Raw genomic sequence first — 14,167 nt, 5'->3', positions numbered from 1 at the left:
AGCACTTTGAGATATCAGCTGATGTACGAAGGGCTATATAAGTACATTTGATTTGATTTGATGAAAGAAATACAAGCTGAAATAAATAATTCTCTCTGCTATTATTCTGACATTTCACATACTTCAAATAAAGTGGTGATCCTAACTGACCTAAGACAGGGAATTTTTACTCTGATTGTCAGGAATTGTGAAAACTGAGTTTAGATGTTTTTGGCTAAGGTGTATGTAAACTTCCGACTTCAACTGTAAATGCAATTTGTCTCAGACACATTCTCAGGAAAGAAGTGAATGTTTTGTCTCTGTTTTGTGCTCTCAGTCTGTGGGAAGCGCTACAAAAACCGTACGGGGCTGAGTTACCACTACACCCATTCCCACCTGGCAGAGGAGAGGGGGCCCGAGTCCTCCCGGTCACTCTCCACACAACGCTCCGACCGACACAAACGTAAGACACTCGTATTCAAGGCCTCTAAAATGTCTCTCTTCTGGTGTCACCATCAGCAACAGAAATGTCCTAGTACATGGTTTGCATGTTTTTTTTAAGCTTTGTTGCAGTCAATTAGCTAAAGTAGGGATAGCGGTACCTCTGTAGGTGTAACACAGCACCAGGTATAGGAAAACTGAGCTTACAGTTCCACCTGCACCTCATGACTGACTACCTCCACTGGGCTCTTAACATGTGATTTCTGTCTTCAGTGCAAATTCACTAGCTCCGTTTTAACTAACGATGTACACTAATCATTTTCGGGTCAGCCCTGTCTGATGAGGTCGCTTGAAAACATTTTTTTTCTTCATAAATTGTTAAAATGTCTGAATGCTTGCTTCAGAGCTCAGTGTTTGATCTAGCCTTCTTCTGCAGGTCAGAAGGGCCCAGGTGGGTCTGCCAGTATCAATAACTACTGTAACTTGTGCCGGTGCACACCAGGCTCCAACAGGGGTAAATCTGGGGAGAGGGTACCATGCTCAGTCTGTCGATGCTCCAGTGAGTACCCTGCTCTGCTACACAGCATCCACACCATGATTATGACTAAGCTGTACTGATTGCTGTATTGTAGCTGTTATGCCGTCCTCATCCTGTCATCTTGTTGCCAGCTGGATGCCCAGAAGAGAAGGACAGCAGGCCGTTTGCCAGGGCAGAAGAACTGTTTGGCACCACCTCAGAGAGCGACACGTCCACGTTTCACGGCTTTGAGGACGATGAGCTTGAAGAGCCCTCGTCAAACGGCAAGGGGACATCCAACCGATACAGATAGAGAAGAACTTACTAGGTTTAAAGACTATTTTTAATATGGATAACCTCTAGCAAAAGTCTGCTGCTTCTTTTGAAATGTTTTTGTTGTTGTTGTGGAAAGCACAAGTGATTATTTCAGGAGAGAAATGCAAGAAGTGTTATTTTATTATCTACTGAACCTTGTTTAATAATTTATGAACATGTTTTTTATATTAACTTTGAAAGCAACAAGAAACAGTGTTTCTTGACAAGTGACTTGCTCTTCATGTGAAACTGAAGGAAGAATCACTTCTTGGATCCCCCCCTGGAACAGAAAAGGCAATTATGTTATAAACAAACACTGGAACGTGGATATCATTGTATTGCTCTTTTTGGGATGATTTGCCAGTGAAAATGAAATTCAATAATTTATCTGAAATTAAACAACTTAAATGATAAGCTTGAGTTTGGATGGGGAATGAATGTCAACACCAACCCATCCCCCGGCTTGTTGATGTCACTGGAATCACCAGGCAGTTTGGAAAGAGGAGCTTTTAGATGACACCTCCACTGCTTCCTTCTCTGGATTATAATAATGTGGCAATGAAGGAGTGGAGGATTGACGTGTGTGGATGAAGCAGAGGGCTAGGAAGGCATAACAGAAGCAGGGCATGGCAAGCTAAAAGGTAAGCACCTAGGTCCTATTCACACATTATAGTAGTACAGTGCTTTCTCATTTAAATGCAAGATATATCCTTATTCCATCAGATCATGCTAGAGGGCTTTGCACTTTGAAGAACATTGAATGTAAAAGTGCTCATGTTAATCTCGATCACCATCAACAAAGAAAGATAAAAAACAACTGCTGCTGGTTGTATGCCAGTTATCTTGGGAGAGGGGTGAGTCTGACCTATTTCTCTCTGTTGTAGGTGTACCATGGAATGAAGATCCAGAGGGGTGAGGTTTAGGACCCTCAACACTGGGCCTCTACATACCCCTCCACTGGACTCAAAAAATCTATCTGGCTGACAGTCAGACAACATACAGCCATCCAGCCAGCCTGCCAGTGACCACACAACCCCATACTCTCTGACTCAGACATTTTCTCTTTGAATTTCCCCCCTGAGAATATGTATTGATTATCCCAGACGGAACGTAGAAAACGAGTGGCTCCACATACAGTGAGTCTCTCCTGCACTGCAATACACTGTGCTGTACGATACCTATCCTGTATAAGTAAAGGTCAGGGTTGTGGGTTCTGTGCCCACAGAGTGTGTTTGAACCCTGTGTGTTGCTACTCTACGGCTGTGTCCACCATGCCCATGGGATCCAATATGACACTGAGACGTCATTAACTTCATCACTGTGCCAGCCTGCGACCCAATTGGGAACCAGCTCTGACGGCCATAGTGACCCAGTGACCTGATTGAACCACTCTGACCTCTAACTTCTGACCCCTGCCATAGCGACGGTGCTGAACTCCCTCCGTCACTAATACAACAAAACCTCTGGACTACTTAGACATGCTCTTTTCTCCTCTATCTTCTCTTGCTCTCTTTAATGTCAAACTAATGTAGAGTTTGCTTTAATCCAATCCATCCTCATGTTTCAGAATTGTGCTATATTCCTTTGTTTTGAACAGAATATTGACAGATCGGGTTCTTAGTGTCATTTAAGTGTATCTGCTGATTATTCTGATGTCTTCTGTTTGTTCTGGCTTTGTTGATATGTCTTTCTACAATACCTACTATTACTACTACAGTACTACTACTCAGGCATATGATTTGTACTGCTGTTGATTGTTCTTGTGTCTGCATAAGGATGCAGTCAGTATCAGGCCATTCTCCCCTGCCTGCCTCATGGTGTATTCTATTGGTCAAAAGGATAGAAATAACTCATGAGGGTATTGACAAGGAATCAGAAAGGGCAATAAAATAAAATGAATGCCACAGAGTTTAGTCATCACACTAACACATGTCTATTTAGCCCAGCTTTAACAACCCATTGCAATAACAAAACATTCTGAACTGTGTCCAACTGAGTTCTTGGGCACATTACTCCAATTTCTCTCCTTCCTCTGATTCCTCAAACACTTTTGTCCAGAATCACTTATTGGTAACTGCCAAAATAAAGAAGATACAAAGTAAATGAGGGATACAAAGTATATTGAAAGCAGGTGCTTCCACACAGCTGTGGTTCCTGAGTTAATTAAGCTATTAAAACATCCCATCATGCATAGGGTGATGTATGAAAATGCCCAGTTGCCCATATTTTTTTGCTACCATGGCTAGAAGAAGTGATTTTGAAAGAGGGGTCTGAAAAGAGCATAGCTAGGGGGTTAAAAGTGTTTGGGTGTGTGTCCATGTGTGCATGCTTGCATTTTTTAATGGATGGGGATAAGCAATTGAACACTTATTGGAGATTCTGGAGTGGCACCTGAGACAGCGTTTTCCACCACCATCAACAAAACACCAAATGATGGAATTTCTCATGGAAGAATGGTGTTGCATCCCTCCAATATAGTTCCAGACACTTGTAGAATCTATAATCTATTTGATCTGTTCTGGCTGTTAGTGGTGTCCAACGCCCTATTAAGACACTTTATGTTGGTGTTTACTTTATTTTGCCAGTTACCTATACATGCCATGTGTACATAATGCGAGGAGAGTTATGTACAATTGCAGAAGAGCTGTAAAACAATGTTATGTGACATTTTGATTTGAGTGCTATATTAGGCATAGATACTTTGTGAAGTGTAAAGGGTGCTTGGGATATTGAGCCAAAAACATGTTGATGTATTGTATATCTGTCACACAGTCATGTGTCCTTCCATGTGGTCATATGAGCAAGTTAGTTGTTCCATTAGCTAAAAGAACCTGAAAATGCAAGATAGCATTTAAATAGAAAGGAATGTCTTAAATGTTGGCACATTAGACACTCAATACACATTCTTAACACTGAATTCCCTCAGGGATACCTTCATCCACAGTTTCTAGGTCTTTTTTATGGATAATTATTTTGGTAATCAGCAACAACCTCCCTATCAATTACATGGTCACCAGTCATTTTGGAATGACAACCTGGTACTGATGTAGGATCTTAATTTGACCTTTATTGTCGCAGCAAAATAATTCTACAGCAACCTAATTTTGCCTGATCGGTGGTCAGGCTATTAGCTAGTCAAAATGAGGCTACATGAAAAGTGTTATATTGTTAATATAACTGTGTTAGTGCAGGTTTTCAATGAATTAATCTGCAAATTCTCAGCAGCAAAAGAGTGATCAAATTAAAGTCTTACATCTGTATTAACCCGCCTGGAGTCAGCGGAGAGTGTGTGGTTTATGGTTAACGTTTTCTTTCACTGGTGACTTCCTCTAACAAACGGGTCTAGCATGGTGCACTTCTAAACAACACTCATTAAAGTCAGTGATGTCTGTATAGAAACAAGTGTCATCACCACCAATCATATAATCTTGCATAGCCTGTATACCTCGTCAAAGACGGCAATAACCCAAGAGCTCTCAGCAAGCCTTCCTGAGTTAGCGGGGAGTGCAGGGTTTGGAATGGAGCCAAGAACAGATTAAATGGACTTGACCGGTTTATCTTCAACTGTAAATAACTAAAATCGAGAGAATGAAGTCTTTGTTTGTTAAACTATTTTTATTGTAATGAAAGAAAATAAAGAATGAGACTCCGCCCACTCCGGATGTTTGGGGATGTTTTGCTGTGGACCTATTTAACACCATTGTTGCTATTGTAGTATTTACGTTACTACCCAGTTATAAGAGTAACTGGTTACCAATATGCTACTAATTGGTTACCAATATTCTACTAACTGGTTACCAATATGTTACGAAATATGTTACGAACTGGTTACCAATATGCTACGAACTGGTTACTAACTGGTTACAAATATGCTACTAACTGGTTACCAATATGCTACGAACTGGTTACTAACTGGTTACCAATATGCTGTGAACTGGTTACTAACTGGTTACCAATATGCTACAAACTGGTTACCAATATGTTACTAACTGGTTACCAATATGCTACTAACTGGTTACCAATATGCTACTAACTGGGTACCAATATGCTACAAACTGGTTACCAATATGCTACTAAATGGTTACCAATATGCTACTAACTGGGTACCAATATATTACTAACTGGTTACCAATATGCTACAAACTGGTTACCAATATGATACTAACTGGTTACCAATATGCTACTAACTGGGTACCAATATGCTACGAACTGGTTACCAATATGCTACTAACTGGTTACCAATATGCTACTAACTGGTTACCAATATGCTACTAACTGGTTACCAAATTGTTACTAACTGGTTACCAATATGCTACTAACTGGTTACCAATATGCTACTAACTGGTTACCAAATTGTTACTAACTGGTTCCAATATGCTACTAACTGGTTACCAATATGCTACTAACTGGTTACCAAATTGTTACTAACTGGTTACCAATATGCTACTAACTGGTTACCAATATGCTACTAACTGGTTACCAATTTGCTACTAACTGGTTACCAATATGCTACTAACTGGTTACCAATATGCTACTAACTGGTTACCAATATGCTACTAACTGGTTACCAATATGCTACTAACTGGTTACCAATATGCTACTAACTGGTTACCAATATGCTACTAACTGGTTACCAAATTGTTACTAACTGGTTACCAATATGCTACTAACTGGTTACCAATATGCTACTAACTGGTTACCAAATTGTTACTAACTGGTTACCAATATGCTACTAACTGGTTACCAATATGCTACTAACTGGTTACCAAATTGTTACTAACTGGTTACCAATATGCTACCAACTGGTTACCAATATGCTACTAACTGGTTACCAATATGCTACTAACGGGTTACCAATATGCTACTAACGGGTTACCAATATGCTACTAACTGGTTACCAATATATTACTAACGGGGTACCAATATGCTACTAACTGGTTACCAATATGCTACTAACTGGTTACCAATATGCTACTAACTGGTTACCAATATATTACTAACTGGGTACCAATATGCTACTAACGGGTTACCAATATGCTACTAACTGGTTACCAATATGCTACTAACGGCTTACCAATATGCTACAAACGGGTTACCAATATGCTACTAACGGGTTACCAATATGCTACTAACGGGTTACCAATATGCTACTAACGGGTTACCAATATGCTACTAACGGGTTACCAATATGCTTCAAACGGGTTACCAATATGCTACTAACTGGTTACCAATATGCTACTAACGGGTTACCAATATGCTACTAACGGGTTACCAATATGCTACTAACTGGTTACCAATATGCTACTAACTGGTTACCAATATGCTACTAACTGGTTACCAATATGCTACTAACTGGTTACCAATATGCTACTAACAGGTTACCAATATGCTACAAACTGGTTACCAATATGCTACTAACTGGTTACCAATATGCTACTAACGGGTTACCAATATGCTACAAACTGGTTACCAATATGCTACTAACTGGTTACCAATATGCCACTAACGGGTTACCAATATGCTACTAACTGGTTACCAATATGCTACTAACTGGTTACCAATATGCTACTAACGGGTTACCAATATGCTACAAACTGGTTACCAATATGCTACTAACTGGTTACCAATATGCTACTAACGGGTTACCAATATGCTACTAACTGGGTACCAATATGCTACTAAATGGTTACCAATATGCTACTAACAGGTTACCAATATGCTACAAACTGGTTACCAATATGCTACTAAATGGTTACCAATATGCTACTAACAGGTTACCAATATGCTACAAACTGGTTACCAATATGCTACTAACTAGTTACCAATATGCTACTAACGGGTTACCAATATGCTACAAACTGGTTACTAATATGCTACTAAATGTTTACCAATATGCTACTAACTGGGTACCAATATATTACTAACTGGTTACCAATATGCTACTAACTGGTTACCAATATATTACTAACTGGTTACCAAAATGCTACTAACTGGGTACCAAAATGCTACTAACTGGGTACCAATATGCTACTAACTGGGTACCAAAATGCTACTAACTGGGTGCCACATGTGCTACTGTAAATGAGAGGCGGACACCATGTAGATGGAGGTCCCAAGGTTTTATTTTTTAGTCCCCACAAGATATTAGGTGCATGGGTCTTTTGGAGTGCTAAAAGTCATTGTGCTGATTTGAGAAACTAGAAGCACAAATGTCCTGGATATGTTACATGCATAGTAATGTGCCCATACCATAACATGTGCTTTTAGATCATGGAAATCTATATAGCCAATTTATATACAATGCACTCTGTACACACACACACACAGTGCTATTGTGTTTGTGCAGACAATATTCTTTAAAGGGATATTTCACACAAATTACAAAATTAGACTTTGGTTTCCTTGCCCTGTAAGCAGTCCATGGACAAGGTATGACAGCAATCCAAGCTTTGGTTTAGTGTCCCTGGCAGTGTTGGCACTGTTTTCAAATGCTGGCCTAGCTAGCAGAAAGTGTTCCATTCTGCTTCCAGGGCAAGATTCCTGACAATCAATGTCAACATATGGGATTTCTACTACAAAGCATTTGGAAGCTGCCAGGGAAACTAAACTATAGACTGCTTACAGGGTAAAGAAACCAATATGTCATTTTGTAATTTGGGTGAACTATCCCTCAATAAATTAAGCATTTCTATCTTTAGTTTTAGGTTTTAGTTTATGATAATCATATAAATATCAACCTGTACAGTGCATGGCAGCAACTCTAGTTTAATTTGAAATACTGTAATTCTCTCAGTATTTGACTTCAGTAATATTGACTCTGGCAGTTGTTCATATGCCCCGCTTACCACAAGAGGGAGCTGTTGTGCTGTGAATGATACCCTCCTCTATCTCAGGACTTTGGGAATGTAGAAGAGCGATGCAGCAGAGGCCTTCAGATGAATCATGTATCTTCCGGTTCCAGGGATGGATGTGATATCAGTCAGGTGCATCCTGTTGGTTTATGTCCTTTCAGCAGAGATGTTCGTTGTTCTGTTCAGTGGTGGAGATCGAGGTAATTTCCCTTTTGGTTGTGTTTGAAGATAGAAGAAGAACCAAGCAGCTTTCTGGTTGGCTGTGCACGTAACCTTTTTCTCCCCAGCTTAGACTCCCTAAACTTCATTTCACAGAGCATTTCCCCTAACAAGCATACACACTGTTTGGCAAATCAAACAATGGCTTGCAACAACATGACATGAGGAATAATACATACACATATCTCTGTAATGACTGAGCATGTAAGTCATGGTTTACATTGACATGAATGCAACAAAAAGGCTAGCACTAAATGCTTCTCTTGGTCTGTTAAGCGATATAGGATCCTTCTGATTGTGAGATGATGACATATTTCAACATCCAAATAAATATCCCTGCCACAGTCCTCCTGTTCGGGCATGCCTGGCCACCATGGCCCATAGAGGTGCATGGTGTTTAGTCTCCATTAGATGACACTGGTGACATTCCAAAGTGGTAGTGATGCAGGGCTATTTTATTAGGGGCCTGTAAGGCATGTGAATGTCACTTAAATATCTCTGTGACTGGTCTAATGTGGCATTTATTTGGCATGTATCTGCTTGAATAGGTGCAGGATAATACAGAAACACTATGTATCACATTGTTATTGATCATTACATTGTTGGGTTTTCAGTTTGCAAGAAAGGCATTTCACTGTACTTGTGCATGTGACATTAAAACTCGAAACTTGGTGATGTGTAAAATACTAAATAAGGCTGAAATCACTGATTCTGAGACAACATTATTGAGATTTTCCATAAGGGACAGAGTTTTCGAGCTGTAAAGCTGTCTATATTGATTTAATCGAATGGTAGGTGTTCTCTTGAGTGTATGATTGTCTGTGTTGGCCAGGTCTCCTTTGAGAAATAGGCCTATGACCTCAATTGGACTTCATGCTTTAAAAAAATAAGAATCCAACCATAGCATGAATTCTAAACAAACACAATTTGATGAAACATGCAATGGTTAATTGTAGATTCTCTATCAAGCCCTTATGCCTACTCCTGGAATGTAATAAAATCATGGAGAATTTCCCTCAAAGTCGCTTCTATAATAACAATTACAATACCTTAGATTTATGGGCAAACAAAAATATATTCTCAATCACTGCAAAAATAATAGGTTTTAAGTTTCCATCAGTAAATAGGATTATATGGTGTACTGTATAAGAAAAGAATATGATACAGATTTAGACAAAGATAAAGATATAAAAAAAGAGATTTGTTAAATACAGAACAGAAAAGTGTCCTCCTGCTGTCCTTATTGCTGACTGCCTAGTGTAGGCAGACTGTACTGTATATGTATATACAGTTGAAGTCGGAAGTTTACATACACGTAGGTTGGAGTCATTAAAACTCATTTTTCAACCACTCCACAAATGTCTTGTTGACAAAACTGTAGGTTTGTCAAGTCGGTTACGACATCTACTTTGTGCATGACACAAGTAATATTTCCAACAATTGTTATTTCGCTTATAATTCACTGTATCACAATTCCAGTGGGTCAGAAGTTTACATACACTATGTTGACTGTGCCTTTAAACAGCTTGGGAAATTCCAGTAAATTATGTCATGGCTTTAGAAGCTTTTTAAATGAACATCATTTGAGTCAATTGGAGGTGTACCTGTGGATGTATTTCAAGGCCTACCTTCAAACGCAGTGCCTCTTTGCTTGACATCATGGGAAAATCAAAAGAAGTCAGCCAAGACCTCAGAAAAAAAATTGTAGACCTTCACAATCTGGTTCATCCTTGGTAGCAATTTCCAAATGCCTGAAGGTACCATGTTCATCTGTACAAACAATAGTAAGCAAGTATAAACACCATGGGACCACGCAGCCGTCATACCGCTCAGGTAGATGACGCATTCTGTCTCCTAGAAATTAACGTACTTTGGTGCGAAAAGTGCAAATCAATCCCAGAACAACAGCAAAGGACCCTGTGAAGATGCTGGAGGAACAGGTACAGAAGTATCTATATCCACAGTAAAATGAGTCCTATACCGACATGACCTGAAAGGCCGCTCAGCAACGAAGAAGCCACTGCTCCACAACCGCCATAAAAAAAGCCAGACTGTGGTTTGCAACTGCACATGGGGACAAATATCGTACTTTTGGAGAAATGTCCTCTGGTCTGATGAAACAAAAATACAACTGTTGGGCCATAATGACCATCGTTATGTTTGGAGGAAAAAGGGGGAGGCTTGCAAGTCGAAGAACACCATCCCAACCATGAAGCACGGGGGTAGCAACATCATGTTGTGGGGGTGCTTTGCTGCAGGAGGGACTGGTGCACTTCACAAAATAGATGGCATCATGAGGCTGGAAATGTGGATATATTGAAGCAACATCTCAAGACATCAGTCAGGAAGTTAAAGCTTGGTCGCAAATGGGTATTTCAAATGGACAATGACCCTAAGCATACTTCCAAAGTTGTGGCAAAATGGCTTAAGGACAACAAAGTCAAGGTATTGGAGTGGCCATCACAAAGCCCTGACCTCAATCCTATAGCAAATGTGTGGGCAGAACTGAAAAGGCATGTGTGAGCAAAGAGGCCTACAAACCTGACTCAGTTACACCAGCTCTGTCAGGATGAATGGGCCAAAATTCAACCAACCTATTGTGGGAAACTTGTGGAAGGCTACCCGAAACGTTTGACCCAAATTAAACAATTTAAAGGCAATGCTACCAAATACTCATTCAGTGTGTGTAAACTTCTGACCCACTGGGAATGTGATGAAAGAAATAAAAGCTGAAATAAATAATCCTCTCTACTATTATTCTGACATTTCACATTCTTAAAATAAAGTGGTTATCCTAACTGACCTAAGATAGGGAATTTTTACTGTATTTTTACTGTGTTAATGTATTTGGCTAAGGTGTATGCAAACTTCGACTTCAACCCTATGCATATCTGTACATGTCCCACTATGACTCATTGAGCTTGTATGTAGCCCTACTGTATGTGCTTGTACTGTGTTCATACCATGTGGTGAGTGGGTCAAGCCCCCCCCCAGCTGGCATGATCTGTGGTTCTGTGAGTAGTCCTAATTCCAGCGCTGCATGGCACTGTCTGTGACCCACCAGAGCAGAGCTCCCCACCCCAGCAGCGCCCCTCTCCCTGCATGGTCATGGCCCCTCCAGGGGTGTCTGTCTGTGCCCCTCCAGCCCAGGCAGTGTCAGGATGACTGCATCAGCCCTGTCAGCCGCTTGCCCGTCAATGACTTGCCCTGGAAAATGGAAACAAACATTACTGGCTCAGTTTTTGGAAAAGAATGCAGTCTGTGTACAGTGCTGTGCCAAGAAAGTACTAAGACTAGTTACCCCTGCATAAATGTTGAGCACTTACCTGTCCTTAAAATGGTAATAAATACCATCAAAAGACCTGTGCACTACTAGCCTGCACAATTATATTGAACTTGAAAAAGATCTTCATTAGGTTGCGTGCCCGTGATACAGCCCCAGTTCCTGGTGACTTACCACACTGCGGGTGAACTTCTCCAGGGAGGTACGGCGGCCCTGCTCACCCTCTGTCTGTGAATAGGGGCAGCATGGTGTGGGGGTGGGAAACGGTGAGAGGCACAGAGGCACGGGGAGGGGAGGGGATGAGGGAAGATTAGAAAAGTGTCAAGGAAAAACACAGGTTTCATTTTAGGCCATGAAGCCAGAAGCGGTGGCTATGGTAGAAGAGCTAGGGACCAGGCCAGCAGGGGGGACAACATAACACAGGGATGCACTGCTGCTGCTCACCAAGAGAAGATGATGCTTTGATCTGCTGTGGTGCTGATCATCCTAGTACACAGTATAACAGGACTTGCTTTATTTTCAATTTTAGAGAGCTGTGAATGTATAAATCCGAAGGAGTCAAATAATATAATAAACTGAACGACATGAATACTCGAGCAGAGCTAAGCCGTCTCAGTTCAGATGTAAATGGTGATGTAGTATCTGCAGAAAGTTTGGATTTGAGAATAAAGTTGCATCTTCCAAAAAAAAAGTATGGAGTGCTTTCAAACATATTTAGTAAATGCATATTATCACAGGTTTAAGATGGCGGAGTTGTGACTGAGTGGGTGTTAGTTACAGCTCACCAGCTTCTTTCTGGCTAGCAGGAGGTCCTGATAAATGTTGGATCTCAGGAAGCGTGCATAGCTGTCACTTTTCATCAACTTGAAGATATGTTCCTGAAGAAGAAGGAGAGGTGGTTGATTTTGTGTGTGTGTGTGTGTGTGTGTGTGTGTGTGTGTGTGTGTGTGTCAAATCAAATCAAATCAAATTTTATTTGTCACATACACATGGTTAGCAGATGTTAATGCGAGTGTAGTGAAATGCTTGTGCTTCTAGTTCCGACAATGCAGTGATAACCAACAAGTAATCTAACTAACAATAAGGGGATAAAGAATATGTACATAAGGATATATGAATGAGTGATGGTACAGGGCAGCATACAGTAGATGGTATCGAGTACAGTATATACATATGAGATGAGTATGTAGACAAAGTAAACAAAGTGGCATAGTTAAAGTGGCTAGTGATACATGTATTACATAAGGATGCAGTCGATGATATAGAGTACAGTATATACGTATGCATATGAGATGAATAATGTAGGTTAAGTAACATTATATAAGATAGCATTGTTTAAAGTGGCTAGTGATATATTTACATAATTTCCCATCAATTCCCATTATTAAAGTGGCTGGAGTTGGGTCAGTGTCAATGACAGTGTGTTGGCAGCAGCCACTCAATGTTAGTGGTGGCTGTTTAACAGTCTGATGGCCTTGAGATAGAAGCTGTTTTTCAGTCTCTCGGTCCCAGCTTTGATGCACCTGTACTGACCTCGCCTTCTGGATGATAGCGGGGTGAACAGGCAGTGGCTCGGGTGGTTGATGTCCTTGATGATCTTTATGGCCTTCCTGTAACATCGGGTGGTGTAGGTGTCCTGGAGGGCAGGAAGTTTGCCCCGGTGATGCGTTGTGCAGACCTCACTACCCTCTGGAGAGCCTTACGGTTGAGGGCGGAGCAGTTGCCGTACCAGGCGGTGATACAGCCTGCCAGGATGCTCTCGATTGTGCATCTGTAGAAGTTTGTGAGTGCTTTTGGTGACAAGCCGAATTTCTTCAGCCTCCTGAGGTTGAAGAGGCGCTGCTGCGCCTTCTTCACGACGCTGTCCGTGTGAGTGGACCAATTCAGTTTGTCTGTGATGTGTATGCCGAGGAACTTAAAACTTGCTACCCTCTCCACTACTGTTCCATCGATGTGGATAGGGGGGTGTTCCCTCTGCTGTTTCCTGAAGTCCACAATCATCTCCTTAGTTTTGTTGACGTTGAGTGTGAGGTTATTTTCCTGACACCACACTCCGAGGGCCCTCACCTCCTCCCTGTAGGCCGTCTCGTCGTTGTTGGTAATCAAGCCTACCACTGTTGTGTCGTCCGCAAACTTGATGATTGAGTTGGAGGCGTGCGTGGCCACGCAGTCGTGGGTGAACAGGGAGTACAGGAGAGGGCTCAGAACGCACCCTTGTGGGGCCCCCGTGTTGAGGATCAGCGGGGAGGAGATGTTGTTGCCTACCCTCACCACCTGGGGGCGGTCCGTCAGGAAGTCCAGTACCCAGTTGCACAGGGCGGGGTCGAGACCCAGGGTCTCGAGCTTGATGACGAGCTTGGAGGGTACTATGGTGTTGAATGCCGAGCTGTAGTCGATGAACATCATTCTCACATAGGTATTCCTCTTGTCCGGGTGGGTTAGGGCAGTGTGCAGTGTGGTTGAGATTGCATCGTCTGTGGACCTATTTGGGCGGTAAGCAAATTGGAATGGGTCTAGGGTGTCAGGTAGGGTGGAGGTGATATGGTCCTTGACTAGTCTCTC

The 14,167-nt window shown here is 41.5% G+C and overlaps 3 protein-coding genes across 10 annotated transcripts in view; 1 reads left to right on the top strand and 2 right to left on the bottom strand.

Moving 5' to 3' along the window:
* The window catches only part of LOC118362165 (zinc finger protein DPF3-like), a 37,072-nt gene extending 32,163 nt beyond the window's left edge, over positions 1-4,909 (top strand). For all 3 annotated transcript variants that reach the window (XM_052486192.1, XM_052486191.1, XM_052486193.1), the window contains exons 7-10: positions 317-442; positions 857-979; positions 1,090-1,893; positions 2,137-4,909. In XM_052486192.1, the coding sequence (XP_052342152.1) occupies positions 317-442; positions 857-979; positions 1,090-1,250 (410 nt within the window). In that variant the 3' untranslated portion in view covers positions 1,251-1,893; positions 2,137-4,909. The remainder of the gene's footprint in view (positions 1-316; positions 443-856; positions 980-1,089; positions 1,894-2,136) is intronic.
* LOC127913625 (uncharacterized) overlaps positions 1-14,167 on the bottom strand; it is a 168,194-nt gene that overhangs the window by 4,416 nt on the left and 149,611 nt on the right. The gene's annotated exons all lie outside the window — the stretch shown is intronic.
* The window catches only part of LOC118362468 (regulator of G-protein signaling 6), a 57,590-nt gene continuing 54,755 nt past the window's right edge, over positions 11,333-14,167 (bottom strand). For 3 of the 6 annotated variants that reach the window (XM_035742819.2, XM_035742820.2, XM_035742821.2), the window contains exons 15-18: positions 12,391-12,483; positions 12,050-12,091; positions 11,780-11,833; positions 11,333-11,529 (exon numbers count right to left, since the gene is read on the bottom strand). In XM_035742819.2, coding sequence (XP_035598712.1) covers positions 11,479-11,529; positions 11,780-11,833; positions 12,050-12,091; positions 12,391-12,483 — 240 coding nt within the window. In that variant the 3' untranslated portion in view covers positions 11,333-11,478. The remainder of the gene's footprint in view (positions 11,530-11,779; positions 11,834-12,049; positions 12,092-12,390; positions 12,484-14,167) is intronic. The other 3 variants (XM_035742822.2, XM_035742824.2, XM_035742823.2) reach the window with 2 other exon arrangements.

Source organism: Oncorhynchus keta, chromosome 29, assembly GCF_023373465.1.
Source record: "Oncorhynchus keta strain PuntledgeMale-10-30-2019 chromosome 29, Oket_V2, whole genome shotgun sequence".
NCBI lineage: Eukaryota > Metazoa > Chordata > Actinopteri > Salmoniformes > Salmonidae > Oncorhynchus > Oncorhynchus keta.
The sequence above is the reverse complement of the archived record's forward strand: the minus strand, read 5'-3'. Positions and strand labels throughout refer to the sequence as shown.